Genomic DNA, 14,494 nt, shown 5'->3' with positions numbered 1-14,494 from the left:
TGCCCCCTGAGTGAGTCATGATGCGAACCTTAACCTGGTGGGTGTTTTTCTCTTATGTATTAGGAGCATCACAAAAGATCAATCCCAAGGGACACTTGGAACCTTCTCCTAGATTTTGGAAACATGATTGCAGATGATTTGTCTAACTACGATGAAGAAGGTACTAGAAGTTGTAGGACTTCACAGGGTTTCCAGAAATGCGCACATGTCCTATGATGCCAACTGACCACCTGCAGAGCAAGGGGCAGACAGTGACCAAGAAAGGCCACCCCCCACAGGGATAAGAGCAGTGAACTGCTTCCGTCTGTGTCTGCTCCCATAGCCACATCAAGCCTGGGTAGGATGGCTTCCAGAAGGCATCAAACATCTGGACATATTGTCTGTTCCTCCTCCCCATGCCAGAGAAGCACACAGCAGAGACCTGACAGAGGGGCTTGGTCCCGGGTGGCTGGCCTGGACTTTGTCCAGGGCATCTTCAGTCCTCACGCCTGTGGGCATTACCTTGTCACTGCCAGCATTCAGTCCACATCATGTCCCTCATCTCTGTCCTCTACACTCAACCTTACCCAGCTCATAACTAGGGGATTAGTGCTCCTTGGGCCCTAGGAAGCAGGGGGTCCATTTATTTCCATTCCCAGTCAGCAGGTTCTAACTGCCTATAAATTGGCTTAGGCCTGAGAAGCCAACATGTAGGCTCAGTCAGTGAGTGAGTGATCGCAAGGCTATTACACCCACCACTCAGTGACCCTACTTCCGGGAGCAGAAGTCATGTGATCAGATGCAAGCTGCATAAGCTTCAAATTATCTTGATTCTTTAGATGTTAGAATTGGGGGAAGAACATTTTTAATGTAAAAATAATGTCATAAGACTTACCATAAAAACCTATTTTTCTTCCTTTAGGAGCCTGGCCTGTCCTTATAGATGACTTTGTAGAATATGCACGACCCGTAGTCACAGGTGGGAGACGTGGCCCTCTCTAGGTGAAAAAGCCAGATGGATGGAGGGTAGGATGGGCGTGTCCTGGAGGAGACTTCTGGGTCGGTTGCTGTGTGCATTTGTCGCTGACTTCAGAGTCTTCCTCGTCCATTCATAAAGCAGATCCTTCCTCCGCTTAAAGGCTGCAGCGGCTCACACGCAGACAGAAGAAGCTCCGCGGATGCCAGGGACGCGTCATCAGGGGCTATCGCTTTAGGAGACGCCTGCATGACTTGTCTTTACAGAAAGCAGCATAGAACCCGTTTGCAAGGCTGAAAGCATGCTGTTCAGTTCATGATGTTAAGGTGAGCACCAGCGTTTCCCAACTGGAATCCTGCTGTAACTATGCTTCAAAATAGCGTCTGTGTCCTAGGAATGATGTAGTATTTTTATACATATCCACGCCCTCATGAAGATGGCCTTGTCAGAGAGCCTACTGCTTTTAATCTTGGTATTCAAGATTGACAGTTTTGAATTATCAAATCTCTAGATTACTAGATGTCTTGCTTTCATTTTCTCTAGAAGACATTGTTGCTGTTGCAACAGGGATGGCACAGGATGTAACCCAGCAGGTTCATCTCAACTGTTTACACACTGGTGGGCCTGCTTAATAAGGTTATTATTAGGCCCGGAAGCTGCCTCCTGAGAAGTTTCTTCATTTTTTTAATATATTTTATTATATTTAAAAGGACATTTTTCCATGAGAAATACTTCTTTTTGAGTGATGAATTAGATTTACAAATCAAATACACTGGTTCCCTTCACCTGTCTATATGTCTTCAGTGCCCAGTGTCCAACCCTTGATAGCCATATGCATTTGGAAGCAAACACATAGATCATCCTGAAAGAATCTACTACACCCAAACCCCTGTCTTATTGTCTATACCATGGGGACTGTACCGCGTCACTGTGCCGTGTTACCATCTGCTTTTCTGGTGTTTGTCTGGTCAAGATCCACTCACGCACACAGGCATGGAGGCCCGGATACTACCTGCTCGTCTGGTGTCAAGCTTTGAACATCACTGTGCTGACCCTACCTCACACTTGCCAAGACTTGGTGTCACAAGCGTGCCTTGCTGCCCGGCCTACATCATGGCCATGGAGCAGATATGCTGGGCCCACTTCAGGACAAGGGGACTGGTCAATACCTATGTGCAGAAAGCATGTCCCAAACGTGCTGTCAGGGCGGCTTCTGGTAATGGGACAAATGTTCCCGATCTAGGAACAGTGCAGAGGCACGCGTGCCCCACAGTGAGGCACTGTTGCTGCTGAAACAGGGATCTCACAGAGGAGGTGGAAGACTGGTACAGGAGGCCAGTCTCCAAAAAGCCAACCCCTCAGTGTGTGAGATGACATACTAGCGACCTGTCAACGCAGGTCTGTAAAAGGGAAAACTGGACATCTTTGAGAGCATAGGTAACCAACCAACTTAGTGAAAACCTGGGAAACAAAGTGTCCTTCCAGGCTCTGTGGGTTCTTGACCTGTAGTTAACTTCTGTTTAGAGAAGTTTATAGATAAAAATAACTAAAATTTGAAGGTCTGCAATACGTTTTTATTCTTAAGATTTAAACTTCTTCAGGAGAAGAACCAGTGACAGAATTCAGCAGGTTAAGGCACGCGCTGCCAAGCCTGGCAGCCTGAGTTCAGTCCCTAGGAGCCACATGGTGGAGGAGAGAACAGACTCCCACAAGCTGTCCCTCTGACCGCCACATATGTGCCGTGAAATGCATGTCCTCCCCCTACACACACATTGTACTTACACAATAAACTAAATAAGAAATAACTGTAACTTTAAAATGTTAGGTTCTACGGGATTGTCAATGGGCCGTGACGTACTCTTGCTCAACGAAGGCTTTTCAGAGAACTTTGCTTCTCTGTTCTGTTATTTACACTTGAATTGTGCATGTTACAGAAATGCTGAAACTTCAGAAATAGTAAATAAAATATTTTCCCTGGTGTTGTGACGTCCTTTATTCTTGGTTGCACAAATACCTACCTGTGCACATCAAGACCCTAGTCTTTGTCTTGGAACCAGCAGAAAGGCCATTGTAGCAACAAGAAGCAAGCCCTTGGAGACAGACAGCTTCATGCATGCAGGTGTCCTTCTCAGTACAGCTGGAATGTGGGAGCCTCACGTCAGAGTATACTACTGCAGCTACTGTACATGGGAGACCTACATCTGTTTCCATGTACTTTTGCCACATGTTGAAGTGCCAAATGTAATATTTATCCTTTTAAGTTATCTAATATTTATACCAATAAAGACATAGAAGGCACACCTGTAACCCCAGGAGGCAGACGGATCTCTGTAAGTTAGAGGCCAGCCTGGTCTACAGAGTGAGTCCAGGACAGCCAGAGCTACACGAGGAAACCCTGTCTTGGGAAAAAAAAAAAAAAAAAAAAAAACGAAAGAGTAGAGGGGGGTGGGGAAGAAAAAAAAGACACGGGAGGTGTAGCTGAGGTAAAAACCTGCAAGCTCAGCAACATAACTTTGTTTCTGAACTATATGCAAAATATCTACAAGATTCTACAACTAAACTGCTGGCTCTTCAGAAAGCTTTCTCTGTGTCCTTCTACCTAGCTAGTCTACCTTTCTCTCGGCTCCTCCAAACCCACTAGGGCTCCGTAGCTCTCTTTCCTAGAACTCTGTTTAGCCTGTGTCCTGCCAGCTGCCTCTCTGTGGTTCCTGCAAGCCCAGAGAGAGAATCCGTGCCTCTGACTGGGAGCTCCTTCCATGAGGGAGCTTCCGAGCCACAGGGCAGAGAGAGCTCTCAGAGGTCCGGCTGCTGTAAAGTAGGTCTCAAGCTCTGCCTCTACAGCCATGGTGGCTGAACCGCTTCAAGCCAGGTCAGTAGGGGCCAAGCCATCTCACCTTGGCTCACTTAGTGGAGCATCTCAAGCCCACCAGCCGACTTTGTATTGATTCACAGAGCAAAGACCACAAGAGCTCTCCCAAGCCATTTTCTTTCGAATAGGCGGGAACTTTTCACCCAAGCTGCATCAGTCCCTTCAGGACACCCGTAACTGCACCTGACATCCATTTAAGCTTCTTTATTTTTGGTTGTGAGCCTCGCCTTAATGGCTGAGCCATTTCTCCAGCCCCATTTAAGCTTTCATGTCTTGCTAACAATTAGATTTTCTATGTACAATAAACAAATAGCCTGCAACAAGCTATAGTTAGTTTAAAACATATTTACCAGACACAACAGCTTTAAGAAATGCATGCGATCTGTCCCAGTTAGTGACTGCCAGGAATTCCAGGAGAGACAACATCGTCCTTGCTAAGTGACATGGGTGCAGTGCTGTGTCAGTTTAAGTGTTCAGTACCTTTCAAACTGCATGCTCTGTGGACACAAACGTAGACTTCCCCCAGCTTCTGTTGCTGTGCCTAGCATCCTGTAACAGAGGACGCACTCAGTGCTTGTCAGCTAGACAAACGAGTGAGACCTCCTTCCTTAATAAAGTTCATCTCCAAAAGTCCTTGAACTTGACCGTCTCAGCCATTTCACACTTCATCCATAGGCTGCTCCGCCCTAAGTGGGTAGCTGTCTCTTCCTGGCTTTCTGCTGTTTGTCTTATCTGGATGGGAACGTTATGCCTTCTGGTTTTGCGGGACTGCTTTAGACTGAGATTTGTGTCAGCCGGAGGGGCATCTTGCTACACATTAAAGTTCTCACCAATTGTATTTAAGTCCAAGTGATCCCCTGCCCAATTCTGGGTGTGCCAGACTACGTCACCGGCGGGAGGGGGGGCTGCAAAGTTTGTCTTAGGCAGGGAGTAAGGAGGTGGCCCTCCTCCCAGTTCATTTCAAAGCAAGAGCCCTGGCTTTATAAAGGGCGCCTACCCAGCCTCGTATTAGTTAGCAACTCCATGAGCTGGCAGTGATGGTTGCAGCACAGGAGGCGTGAGGTAGCATGACCACACTTCACTGTATTTGCTAAGACATGCGCATTCTAAAGTTTAGCATTGGAGACCCTTAGGGACATTAAGATGTGAGAGAATGCTTTTTCACAGGGGCTAGGAGTGAAACACCTTTTAAAGTTTCTCTTATGACATTTTTTTAAATGGAGCTGAGCATCAGACAAGGGCCTTGTATACATTAGGTAATTGCTCTGTCAGAGCTACTCCCAGAGCGCTCACAATTTTATAATCAGAAAAGTTCTTTTTGTTGGCTTTCTTCTTCTCCCCCCCCCTCCCGTGTTCCTCTATGTATCCCTGACTGTCCTGGAACTCCCTATGTAAGACCAGGCTAGCCCCCAATTCAGGTTTCTTCCTACCTCTGCATCCTGAGTGCTGTCATTAAAGGTGTGTACCACCACCACGCAGACAGAAAAATTTTCTAAAAGCATAAAACTACAATGGATGAATGTCAGAATTAGGCTGAGTGAAAGGGGCAGATTAAAAAAAGACGTCACCTTCACCAAGCTGGTGACACATGCCTTTAATCCCAGCACTAGGAAGGCAGAGGCAGATGGACCTCCATGAGTTCGAGGCCAGCCTGGTCTACAAAGAGAGTTCCAGGACAGCCAGAGCTATTACACAGAGAAACCCTGTCTCTAAAAACAAAACAAAGGCTATTTCGTGTGATGGCAAGTGAGTGCCATTTTTTGGTAGGTGGGGCAGAGATGATGGCAAGGAAAAAAATGGGATGGAGCAGTAATGTTGACATTGTGACCTGCACTGCTCTGCCAGCAGGGGGCACATTCTGTCAAGGAGCTGACACAGTAGCGGGGCTCTGGGTGTGAACTGGCGCCAGCAGGCTCCTTTGCTGGAGAGCCAGTGCTGTCAAACAGCTCCCACGTGGTGAGCACAGAGCCTTTATCTCATTGGTGCCACCTGCCAAGGCAGGAAAGGAACGCCTGGCCATTTGGAGAGAGCTGGATGGTGATACAATGACCACTATAAATGTGAGCCGGGCTGGCTAGGGGTGGCCAGGGAAGGACAAAGGCAACTGCAGGGTAAGAGGGGTCACCTTCTAAGATGGAGAAGTTCAAGGCTGCGATGTTGCTGGGGAGTGTTGGCGATGCACTGGGCTATGGAAACGTGTGCAGAGAGAACAGTGTTTTAGGTTCAATCCAAGAGGAGCTGCATAAGACCAGCGGACTGGACAGCCTCGTGCTCTCGCCCAGAAAGTGGCCAGTGAGTGACAACACCATCATGCACATGGCAACCGCTGAGGCCCTCACCACAGGTAGGACTGGCTGGCATACATTCCACGTGTGTTGGGGTAGAAAGGCTGGTGCACGGCTGCCTGTGTTGATAGCAAAACAGTACCAGAACCTCAGGTGGTGCGTCGGCGCCCTGTTACCTGACACTGCTGCGGAAGGTGGTGGTTTAATATTCACCCAAGCCCGGGGGCCTGATGGGAAGCAGCTCGCATTTCTCCTGTGTGGCTTTGGGGGTTGGGGGGGGGGAAGGACAGCAGATAATTAAGCTCCAGATTCTAAACTTTGGCTTATTTCTGCTGCTGCCCAAGCAAGCCCTGGGATCTGCTCCGGTGGGATAAGGTGCAGCACAGGTTCTCAGTGCAGAGGACAAGGCGTCTTGTTCTAAGTCTGTTCCAGAAGAGTGCGGCATCCGGCTTCAACTTTGGACCCACTGAGATAGCACTGTGTTGGGGTGGCACCTCAGCTCCAAATAACTAAGGCTGAACTATCTGTATGAGCGATTCGACTTGGGCATTGCTTACGAGTAAATAAGAGTTTTGGACACAGGAGAATAAAGTTAGTCTGTTCACTAAGGAGGAGGCCAGTGCCAAGATCAAGTGTCACATGGATCTCAGAGGCATATACAGACACCCCATGTCTCTCCTAGACGCCATGTGTCTTCCTGCAGGTCTAATATTGCCATCGCTGCAAAATTAGGACCTGAGGGCAGCAACTGAGCCAATAGGTGTCACTTATGCATTCCTCATTCCGTTCATCTGTTGTGAACGTGCTCAGCTTAGTTCTGCGCTCACTGTATAGGAATGCCACCAATGTCATGTCCCGAAATAGAGTTGAAGCACACTGATAAGATATGGTGTCCCAGCTTGTTAAAAACGGTGAAGTATCTTTCTGGGTGTACACAACTATGGAATCCAAGTATTTATGGATTCTGCCATTGTTGTATATGAATATAATTAACTAGCCCCTAAATAACTAGGAAAAATAAAGCTCACAGGTAAGGTACAGTGCCACACTTTGGGAAATGGTGAATCATCTTTTCAAGTTTCAGAAATTATGAGTTCCAAGTATTTATTTCTTCTGATTTTTTTAGGCATACTTATATGTGCCTTTGTGGCCAATAGTATAGCTCAGAGCCCACCACAGTGCACAGCCTCTGGAGAACATGACATTTGAAACAAAATGGCAGTCGGTACTTATTCTTTTTTTTTTTTTTTTTAGATTTATTTATTATTATGTATACAGTGTTGTCTGCTTGTAGGCCGGAAGAGGGCATCAGGTTACGTTATAGATGGTTGTGACTCACCATGTGGTTGCTGGGACTTGAACTCAGGACCTTTGGAAGAGCAGGAGGTGCTCTTAACCGCTGAGCCATCTCTCCTGCCCCAGTACTTATTCTTGATGTTTGCTTCCTTGAGGCTGCATATATGCCAGTGCACAGCTAAGTGTCATAAAGGGCCTTGTGTGTGCCTATTTCTGCTGGGTGCTCTGTGAGTGCAGACTGCTAGGCATGTGTCTGGTTCTGGGGTTTCCTTGGTGAGCCCCTGCCAAGAAAGGTCCTGTGTAATGACACCGTGTGCTTGGGCTTAGATCAGTGGACAGCAGTCCATTCAAGAGGGGGTATGTGCATTTAGGTTTGGGTGCAGCGTTGGGCCTTTTTGATTTTGTATTTAGGGGGAAAAGTGAGTTCCCTGCCAGTCACTAGGTTAACCAAGCATCGGTTGCTATGCTGTGCCCTGTCATAGCCTCTCACTGTAGCTCATGAAAAAATACTCATTGACCACCCGTTTTGGTGAGCCTCTAGACACATGGTTCTCAGTCTGTGGGTTGAGACCCCTCTGGAAATGACCCTCTCATCGGGGTCACCTAAAACCATCAGAAAACACAGATGTTTACATTATAATTCACAAAAGTAGCAAAATCACAGTTACGAGGTAACAATGAAATAGTTTTATGGTTGGGGGCCACCACACCATGAGGAACTGTATTCAAGGTCACAGCGTTAGGAAAGTTGAGAACCGCTGTCCTAAACACTAAGCATGTTTCATCTGCTCGCTATAAGCCAAGGCTCTATCTTTAAACAGCCCAGGTCTTAACAGCTGTAGTCCCCTATAGGGGGCCTTGGAGACATGTCACCAATGGGAGGCACAGCTCCTTGCAGCAAATGCACATAAGGAGCTGTCCTACCTGCCTTACGTGCACCATTCCAAGACCATGTCACCGTCACATTCTGAAGGGTGGCTTTAGTGTTTCCATGGGGTGGCTGAGTGACTCACTCAGTGCTCTGCAGCCATGTGACAGCACATCCAGGCAACCTGGCCACGGGCTGTGTTCTTATGTCCCCTGTCTCTTGCCCAAGGTCAAGGTGGCCCCAGGATTATTTGCTGTGGTGTTTGGATGCTCTATAGCCTGCTCCCTGGACTGGAACCACTCTTGGCAACTGTCACCCATGATTCCATCACCCAGTAATGGCTATGTGGTCCATAAGCCACAGCTCATTCAGGGCCAGCATGTGGCGTTCAGGACGCAAGAACAGAAACAAGGACAGGGCCTGGTCTGACGATCTACAAGACATGTCAGTAGTGAGGGCTGCGCCTGGGACCTCACTCAGGAGTGCAACGACCAAGGAAGCTTCATCTTGTTGCTGGGCAAGTGTCTAATGACCATGGGCTTTCCTACCACGCCTTGAGCATGGCTCATTTCAGTGCCATTTGGTCTGGGCTCAGGTACGAAGCTCCACATTCCTGTTGGCTGCTGCTGAGCCTAGGCAACTGGTGAGGTGCTCACATCCCTGTGCCTTAAAATCCTTGGGGCTGAGCTGGGCACTGGTAGTGCACCCCTTTAATCCCAGCACTCAGAGAGGCAGAGCTAGGCTATCTCTGTGAGTTCGAGGCCTGGCTGGTCTACAAAGCAGGTCTAGGACAGCCAGTGCTCCACAGAGAGACCCTGTCTCAAAAAACCATAAAACAAACAAACAAAAGCCTCTTGGAGCTGTGGGAGTCAAGCAGGCTGGGGTCCCTGCCTCTGGAGGGTAAACAGGTCTGGCTGACTATTGACTGTCAGAGGCAGGAGAGGCTGGCAGGAAATGCCTCAGTGCTCAGCCTGAAGGGGACTTGAGACCAGCAGAAAAAGGGTGTGCCAGAGCTGCCCCTTGTCCCTCAGGGGTTAGAGTTAGGGTCGAGTTGGAGCAGACACACAGGTCGGAGCTAGGATGAGTGAGAGCGGATGCAAACTGTGCTGGGCTAGTTTTCTAAAGTGACTTATTCTTTAGGAGGACGGACAGGGAGGTAGAGAGAGACAGAGTGGTCGAAAGGGTCAGCAGATCAGGCGGGCTTGTTGCTTGTTTACATCCCAACCTAAAAGGACGAGGGACTGAGGCTGCTGGGTTTCTATGGACCTTTTACTTGAAAAAAGCTTTGTTTCAGTTGGAGGCAGAGATTTGTGGTATCTGATCTTATAATAATTGTTTTAGAGGGCTTGGGGAGGCCTGTGCTGCCAGGACAGAGGAAGAAACTGCCGTCTGTAAGCAGATAGCACCTGTAAACCAGTGCCAGATGCCAGAGCTCAGCAACAGCCTGGCCTTGTGCTCAGGCCCCACCTCCCAGCAGGGGTTCACAGGCAGACACAGCTAATTTTATTCCTGTCCGGTTGCCACAAGAAGCCTGGCCTAGACATAAGGCGCTCCCTCCTCCAAAAAAAAAAAAAAAAAAACGTTCCCCCTATCGTTTCTCCTGACCCAGTTCATAGCTAGGCATGAGGCCAGAGGGGAGAAGGTAGGGCTTGCCTCTCTTCTAGGCACCCAGAGGGCAGGGCAGGAGAAGGGCGCTTTCCCCAGGAGCTCACAAAGGCTTGGTCCCCATTAGGGAAGCAGTTCTGTCAATCACGTCATTCCACTTGGCAACAAGGGACTCTTTGACCTGCCCCTCTCTGCAGCAGGTAGTCACCAGGCTCTGGACCTCACTGACTGTGCATATGTGACCTTTGTCCACCAAGCTGCGGATTAATTTAGTGACCAAAAATCTCTGGCTTTGCCATCAAAACCCATCATAAAACGATGGCTGCTCTAGAGCATGTGAGGGAGAGGTGGGCCATGCACTGTGCTGGCCAAGGGGAGGTGTGCTGTATGGACTAGCTCTTTCCATCCCCTTTGCCCCATGATCTTCAAGGATGCAGCCCATTCCGTTCCCCGAATGCATTTCATTGGACCAAGGGCACATTTGGCAACAGCAGCCGTTCAGAACCTGGGCTTCCCAAGGTGGTGGGTGGGAGCTGGCACTCAGAGGAATCACCCTGTGCGGTGGGCGTACCCTAGACTCTCAGGACACCAGAATAGGAGGACTGCAAGCTGAAGGTCTAAACTTCAGCCAGCCAGCAGGGAAGCCACCAAACTTCCTTCTCTTCCCCATCGATGGGGCCTATTCCCACACGCACCGCCTCACATGTGTGCTGTCCTCACTGACATCTGTCCCCTGCCCCTTCCTCCACAGACTACTGGTGCCTAGATGACCTGTACCGTGAGATGGTAAAATGCTACGTGGAGGCGGTGGAGAGACTTTCAGAACGTCGGCCAGACCCTTCTACTCTTGAGGGCTGCTCCCAGCTGAAGCCAGATAACTACCTCCTCGCCTGGCATACTCCCTTCAATGAAAAGGGTCAGAACCTTTCTATTCACAGAACTGCCATTAGGGGCCCCCCGCGGGGTTGGGGGTGCTGGCAGCCTGCCCTGATGCTCAGCTGCCAGCATCAGATCCTTTAGTGAGCATCCGCTTGCGGGCTTCCCTGCTTGCTTAAGAGTCTGTCAGAGATGCTGTCCGCAGGACATCAGGCTTCCCTCAGAAGGCTTCTTCTTAACTCCAGTTTCCTTTAAGGAATGTTTTCCACCGCCTTTCCTTAAGGCTTGTATTTAGCTAAGGAGAAGTGCAGTCTGTGTTCACACCTCCAGTGTTCTATGCTGAGTCCTCTAGGTGGCCCAGGCTCCAAGCCGTAGAGCCTCTCTTCCTCTTGTGCCGGGCCTGTCTCCTGGTACCTCTTTTATAATACTGTATTTACTCAGAAGGGAGCAGAGTGGACACGGGCGGGCGCCACAGCTGTCAGCTCCCTCCCCAGCCCCATCAATCTGGGGACCTGGGCTCACTCTTCCCAAACAGAAGAGAAAGTAGCTAACGCCTAGGGTGTCTCTGAACTGAAGGGCACAAGAGCAGCTGAGCTGTGGCGGGACCAGGTCAGACTCTCTGATATCCAAGAGAGGCCAAGAAAGAACAACCCAGGTACAATAGAAGGCACAGTGCGAGAGGTGTAGATTTTACCAGCAGGGGAGATGTTTAACAGATAAATGTGTCACTACCAAGAATAGCAGTTTAAGCAGGTACAGCAGGACTACTGTTCTATTTTCATTTCTGCTACCATGATAAAAATACTCTAGCTAATGCTGGGCGGTTGTGGTGGTGCATGCCTTTAATCCCAGCACTCAGCAGGCAGAGGCAGGCAGATCTCTGAGTTCGAGGCCAGCCTGGTCTACAGAATGAGTTCCAGGATAGCCAAGGCTACACAGAGAAACCCTGTCTTGAAAAACCCAAAATAATGATGATGATGACAACACCACCCTGGCTAAAAGCAATTTAGAGGGGAGGGGAAGTTATTTATTTATTATGGCTCTAGGTTACAGACCATTGTTATGGAGAACTCAAGGCAAGAACTTCAACCAGCAGGTCACATCACATCCACAGTGGAGAACAAAGAGAAATGAACGCATGCTCGGTCACTTGCTTGCTTGCTTGCGCTCAGTTTGATTTCTCCAGCATTAAATGTTCAGGACCCTCTGACTAGGAATGGTGCTACCCACAGTGGACTGGGGCTTCTCACATCACTTAACTTAATTAAGATGCCTATCCCCCCCCCCCCCGACACAGAGATGCCCATACACCAACCCAATGTAGACAGTCCTTCGTTGAGACTCTTTCTAGGTTATTCTAGATTGTGTCACATTGACAATGGAAACTGGCCATCACAGCTACCAAGAAGGCCTTAGGGCCATCACTGTGGTGACATACAGAGCTTCCTGCTAGGCAAGGCAAAAGCGATACAGACCCTTGATGGCGAAATCCAGGATTATATGGCAAAATTATTTAATGAAAATACCTTTTGATCTGACATCCTAGTTCTAAAAGTCTTAAAGACCCACATGACAACATACTAAAGCAAATGCACAGAAACATGCATGAGGATGACACACGACAACATACTAAGCAAACATGCAAAAACATGCACAAAGATGACTTTCACATCATCATTGTATTAGCAAAAGGCTGGAAGCAGCTTGGTGTTCCTCAGTAAGAGGTTGGGAATGTTAATTATATAATCCATACGGCAGAATGCTAAGTAGCTATTTGAAAGAATAGAGTAGACCCGTGTGTCAAGATGTAAAAACTCTATGCTGTATATTGGTGGGGAAAAAAGCAAGATTCCAACTTCCTCTACAACTACATCTATGGAAAGGATGTGCATGGGAGGGAGATCATGGAGTGTGCATACAGGAAAGTGCTCCAAGAACAGCCCAGAGCCTTCATGGCAGAAATAAATAATATTAGTGCTTTGATGCTTGAAAGTGCAGCACATACATGAAGTGCCCAAGGAGGCCAGAAGAGGACACATGCCAGTTATAACTTAATGACACTGGGGTTTTTTTGTTTGTTTGTTTTTGGTTTTGTTTTTGTTTTGTTTTGTTTTGTTAGGACAGAGTTTCTCTATGTAGCCCTGGCTGTCCTAGACTCGCTTTGTAGACCAGGCTGGCCTCAAACTCACAGCAATCCGCCTGCCTCTGCCTCCCGAGTGCTGGGATTAAAGGCATGCGCCACCACGCTTGGCTCTAATGACACCTTTTTAAAGAGAAAATTTGCCAGAAAAGGTAGCTACATAATAAGACTCTGTTTCCAAAAAAGGAAGGAAAAAGAAAAGCGAGGTGGTGGTGGGGGCCGGGGGGGGGGGGGAAGCCGGCACATCTGACTCGATGCTGTTTCTGCCCCAGTAGAGGTACATTGTGAGACTGTCCGTTCTCAGGGGCTAACTAACTCCACTTTCTTGCAACCCGCCCCACAGATCTCTTTCCTCCTGTCCAGGATTTGGGTGGCTTATTCATTGTTCACTCACCCAATGATATTCTAATGATGGGTTGTTACATAAGCTTCATACTTCAGACATGAGTGCCAGACTCCCACAGGTTACGGAGGCAAATCTGAATCCAGGCGTCTATCATCCCTGTAGGGTCAGGATTTGGCGCTGCCACTAAAGCAATGTGCATTGGAATGCGGTACTGGAAGCCAGAGCGGCTGGAGACCCTCATTGAAGTCAGCATTGAGTGTGGGAGAATGACCCACAACCATCCCACAGGTAAAGTGGTGCTGGGCGGGTGCAGGTCCTGTGCGGCTCGTGTTCTACTTGGAAACAGAGTCGGTGTTAAGTGTGGTTATGTTGAAGAAGCCATGCAAGGGGGAAAGTTCTCACTGTTGAAATATCATTCTTGTCAGAACAAAAGAAAAGAGAGGTATAGCTCGTGAGGGGAAACTGGGCTGCAGGCTAATGAGGGGTTAGAGTCAGGTCTGTCAGCAGATGCCCTTCTTCTTGGCCTGGCCTAAGCTGCTTAGTCTCTGTGTCCTTTAGCATTTCTGAAGAGGTGCCTTGCCTCTTAAACAGAGGGAAAGGCGAACTCACAGCTCTGAGGGTGGTCTGTATGGACTCAGAAAGCCACTGGCCCGGGTAACAGAGCTACACCTCTCTCCCTGCTGCCCTCCAGGATTCCTTGGGTCTCTGTGCACTGCCCTGTTTGCCTCTTATGCAATCCAGGGAAAGCCACTTGTACAGTGGGGAAGAGAGATGCTGAAGGTGGTCCCACTGGCTGAGGAGTACTGCAGGAAGACCATCCGGCACATGGCAGGTGAGCCTGACATCTTCCTGCCCCAGTGCTTTCTGCTCCCCAAAGCACGTGTGCTGCCATTCCCACTCAAGTCCCGCACCTGCCGCCCAGCGGCTACAGGTGCGTTCATCCAAAGTCAGTGCCTAGAGAAGCCTTGACCAGTGTGGGAAGAGCTGATGTCACAATGGTCCTCACCTGGCAGAGGGCAGGCACCTGCTTCTGGTGTCAAGAAGACCCTTTCCCCGGTATGCTGATGTCTTGGGATGCCCATACCCTCTGCATCTTCAAGCTGGCACCAAGTGTCTAGGGCAAATGAGAAGTGTATCTGCAGAGGAGTAGATCGCACCTACATTTCCCACGGCCCCACCCTAACCCATACTTGACCAAAGAGATGTAGCCTTTGCCGTGGCACACACTTCCATTTGTACCAAGATGGATGTCCC

General features: G+C 48.9%; 2 protein-coding genes across 2 annotated transcripts in view; both read left to right on the top strand.

Annotated features, from left to right (window-relative positions):
• The window catches only part of Dcun1d2 (defective in cullin neddylation 1 domain containing 2), a 28,097-nt gene extending 26,962 nt beyond the window's left edge, over positions 1-1,135 (top strand). The window contains exons 6-7 of the mRNA XM_051169756.1: positions 64-160; positions 902-1,135. Of these exons, the coding sequence (XP_051025713.1) occupies positions 64-160; positions 902-981 (177 nt within the window). The 3' untranslated portion in view covers positions 982-1,135. The remainder of the gene's footprint in view (positions 1-63; positions 161-901) is intronic.
• A 4,657-nt stretch (positions 1,136-5,792) lies between these two features.
• Adprhl1 (ADP-ribosylhydrolase like 1) overlaps positions 5,793-14,494 on the top strand; it is a 31,180-nt gene continuing 22,478 nt past the window's right edge. The window contains 4 exon segments of the mRNA XM_051169684.1: positions 5,793-6,168; positions 10,630-10,794; positions 13,403-13,528; positions 13,932-14,072. Of these exon segments, the coding sequence (XP_051025641.1) occupies positions 5,958-6,168; positions 10,630-10,794; positions 13,403-13,528; positions 13,932-14,072 (643 nt within the window). The 5' untranslated portion in view covers positions 5,793-5,957.

This window comes from Acomys russatus, chromosome 27 (genome assembly GCF_903995435.1).
Source record: "Acomys russatus chromosome 27, mAcoRus1.1, whole genome shotgun sequence".
Classification (NCBI taxonomy): Eukaryota; Metazoa; Chordata; class Mammalia; order Rodentia; family Muridae; genus Acomys; species Acomys russatus.
The sequence above is the reverse complement of the archived record's forward strand: the minus strand, read 5'-3'. Positions and strand labels throughout refer to the sequence as shown.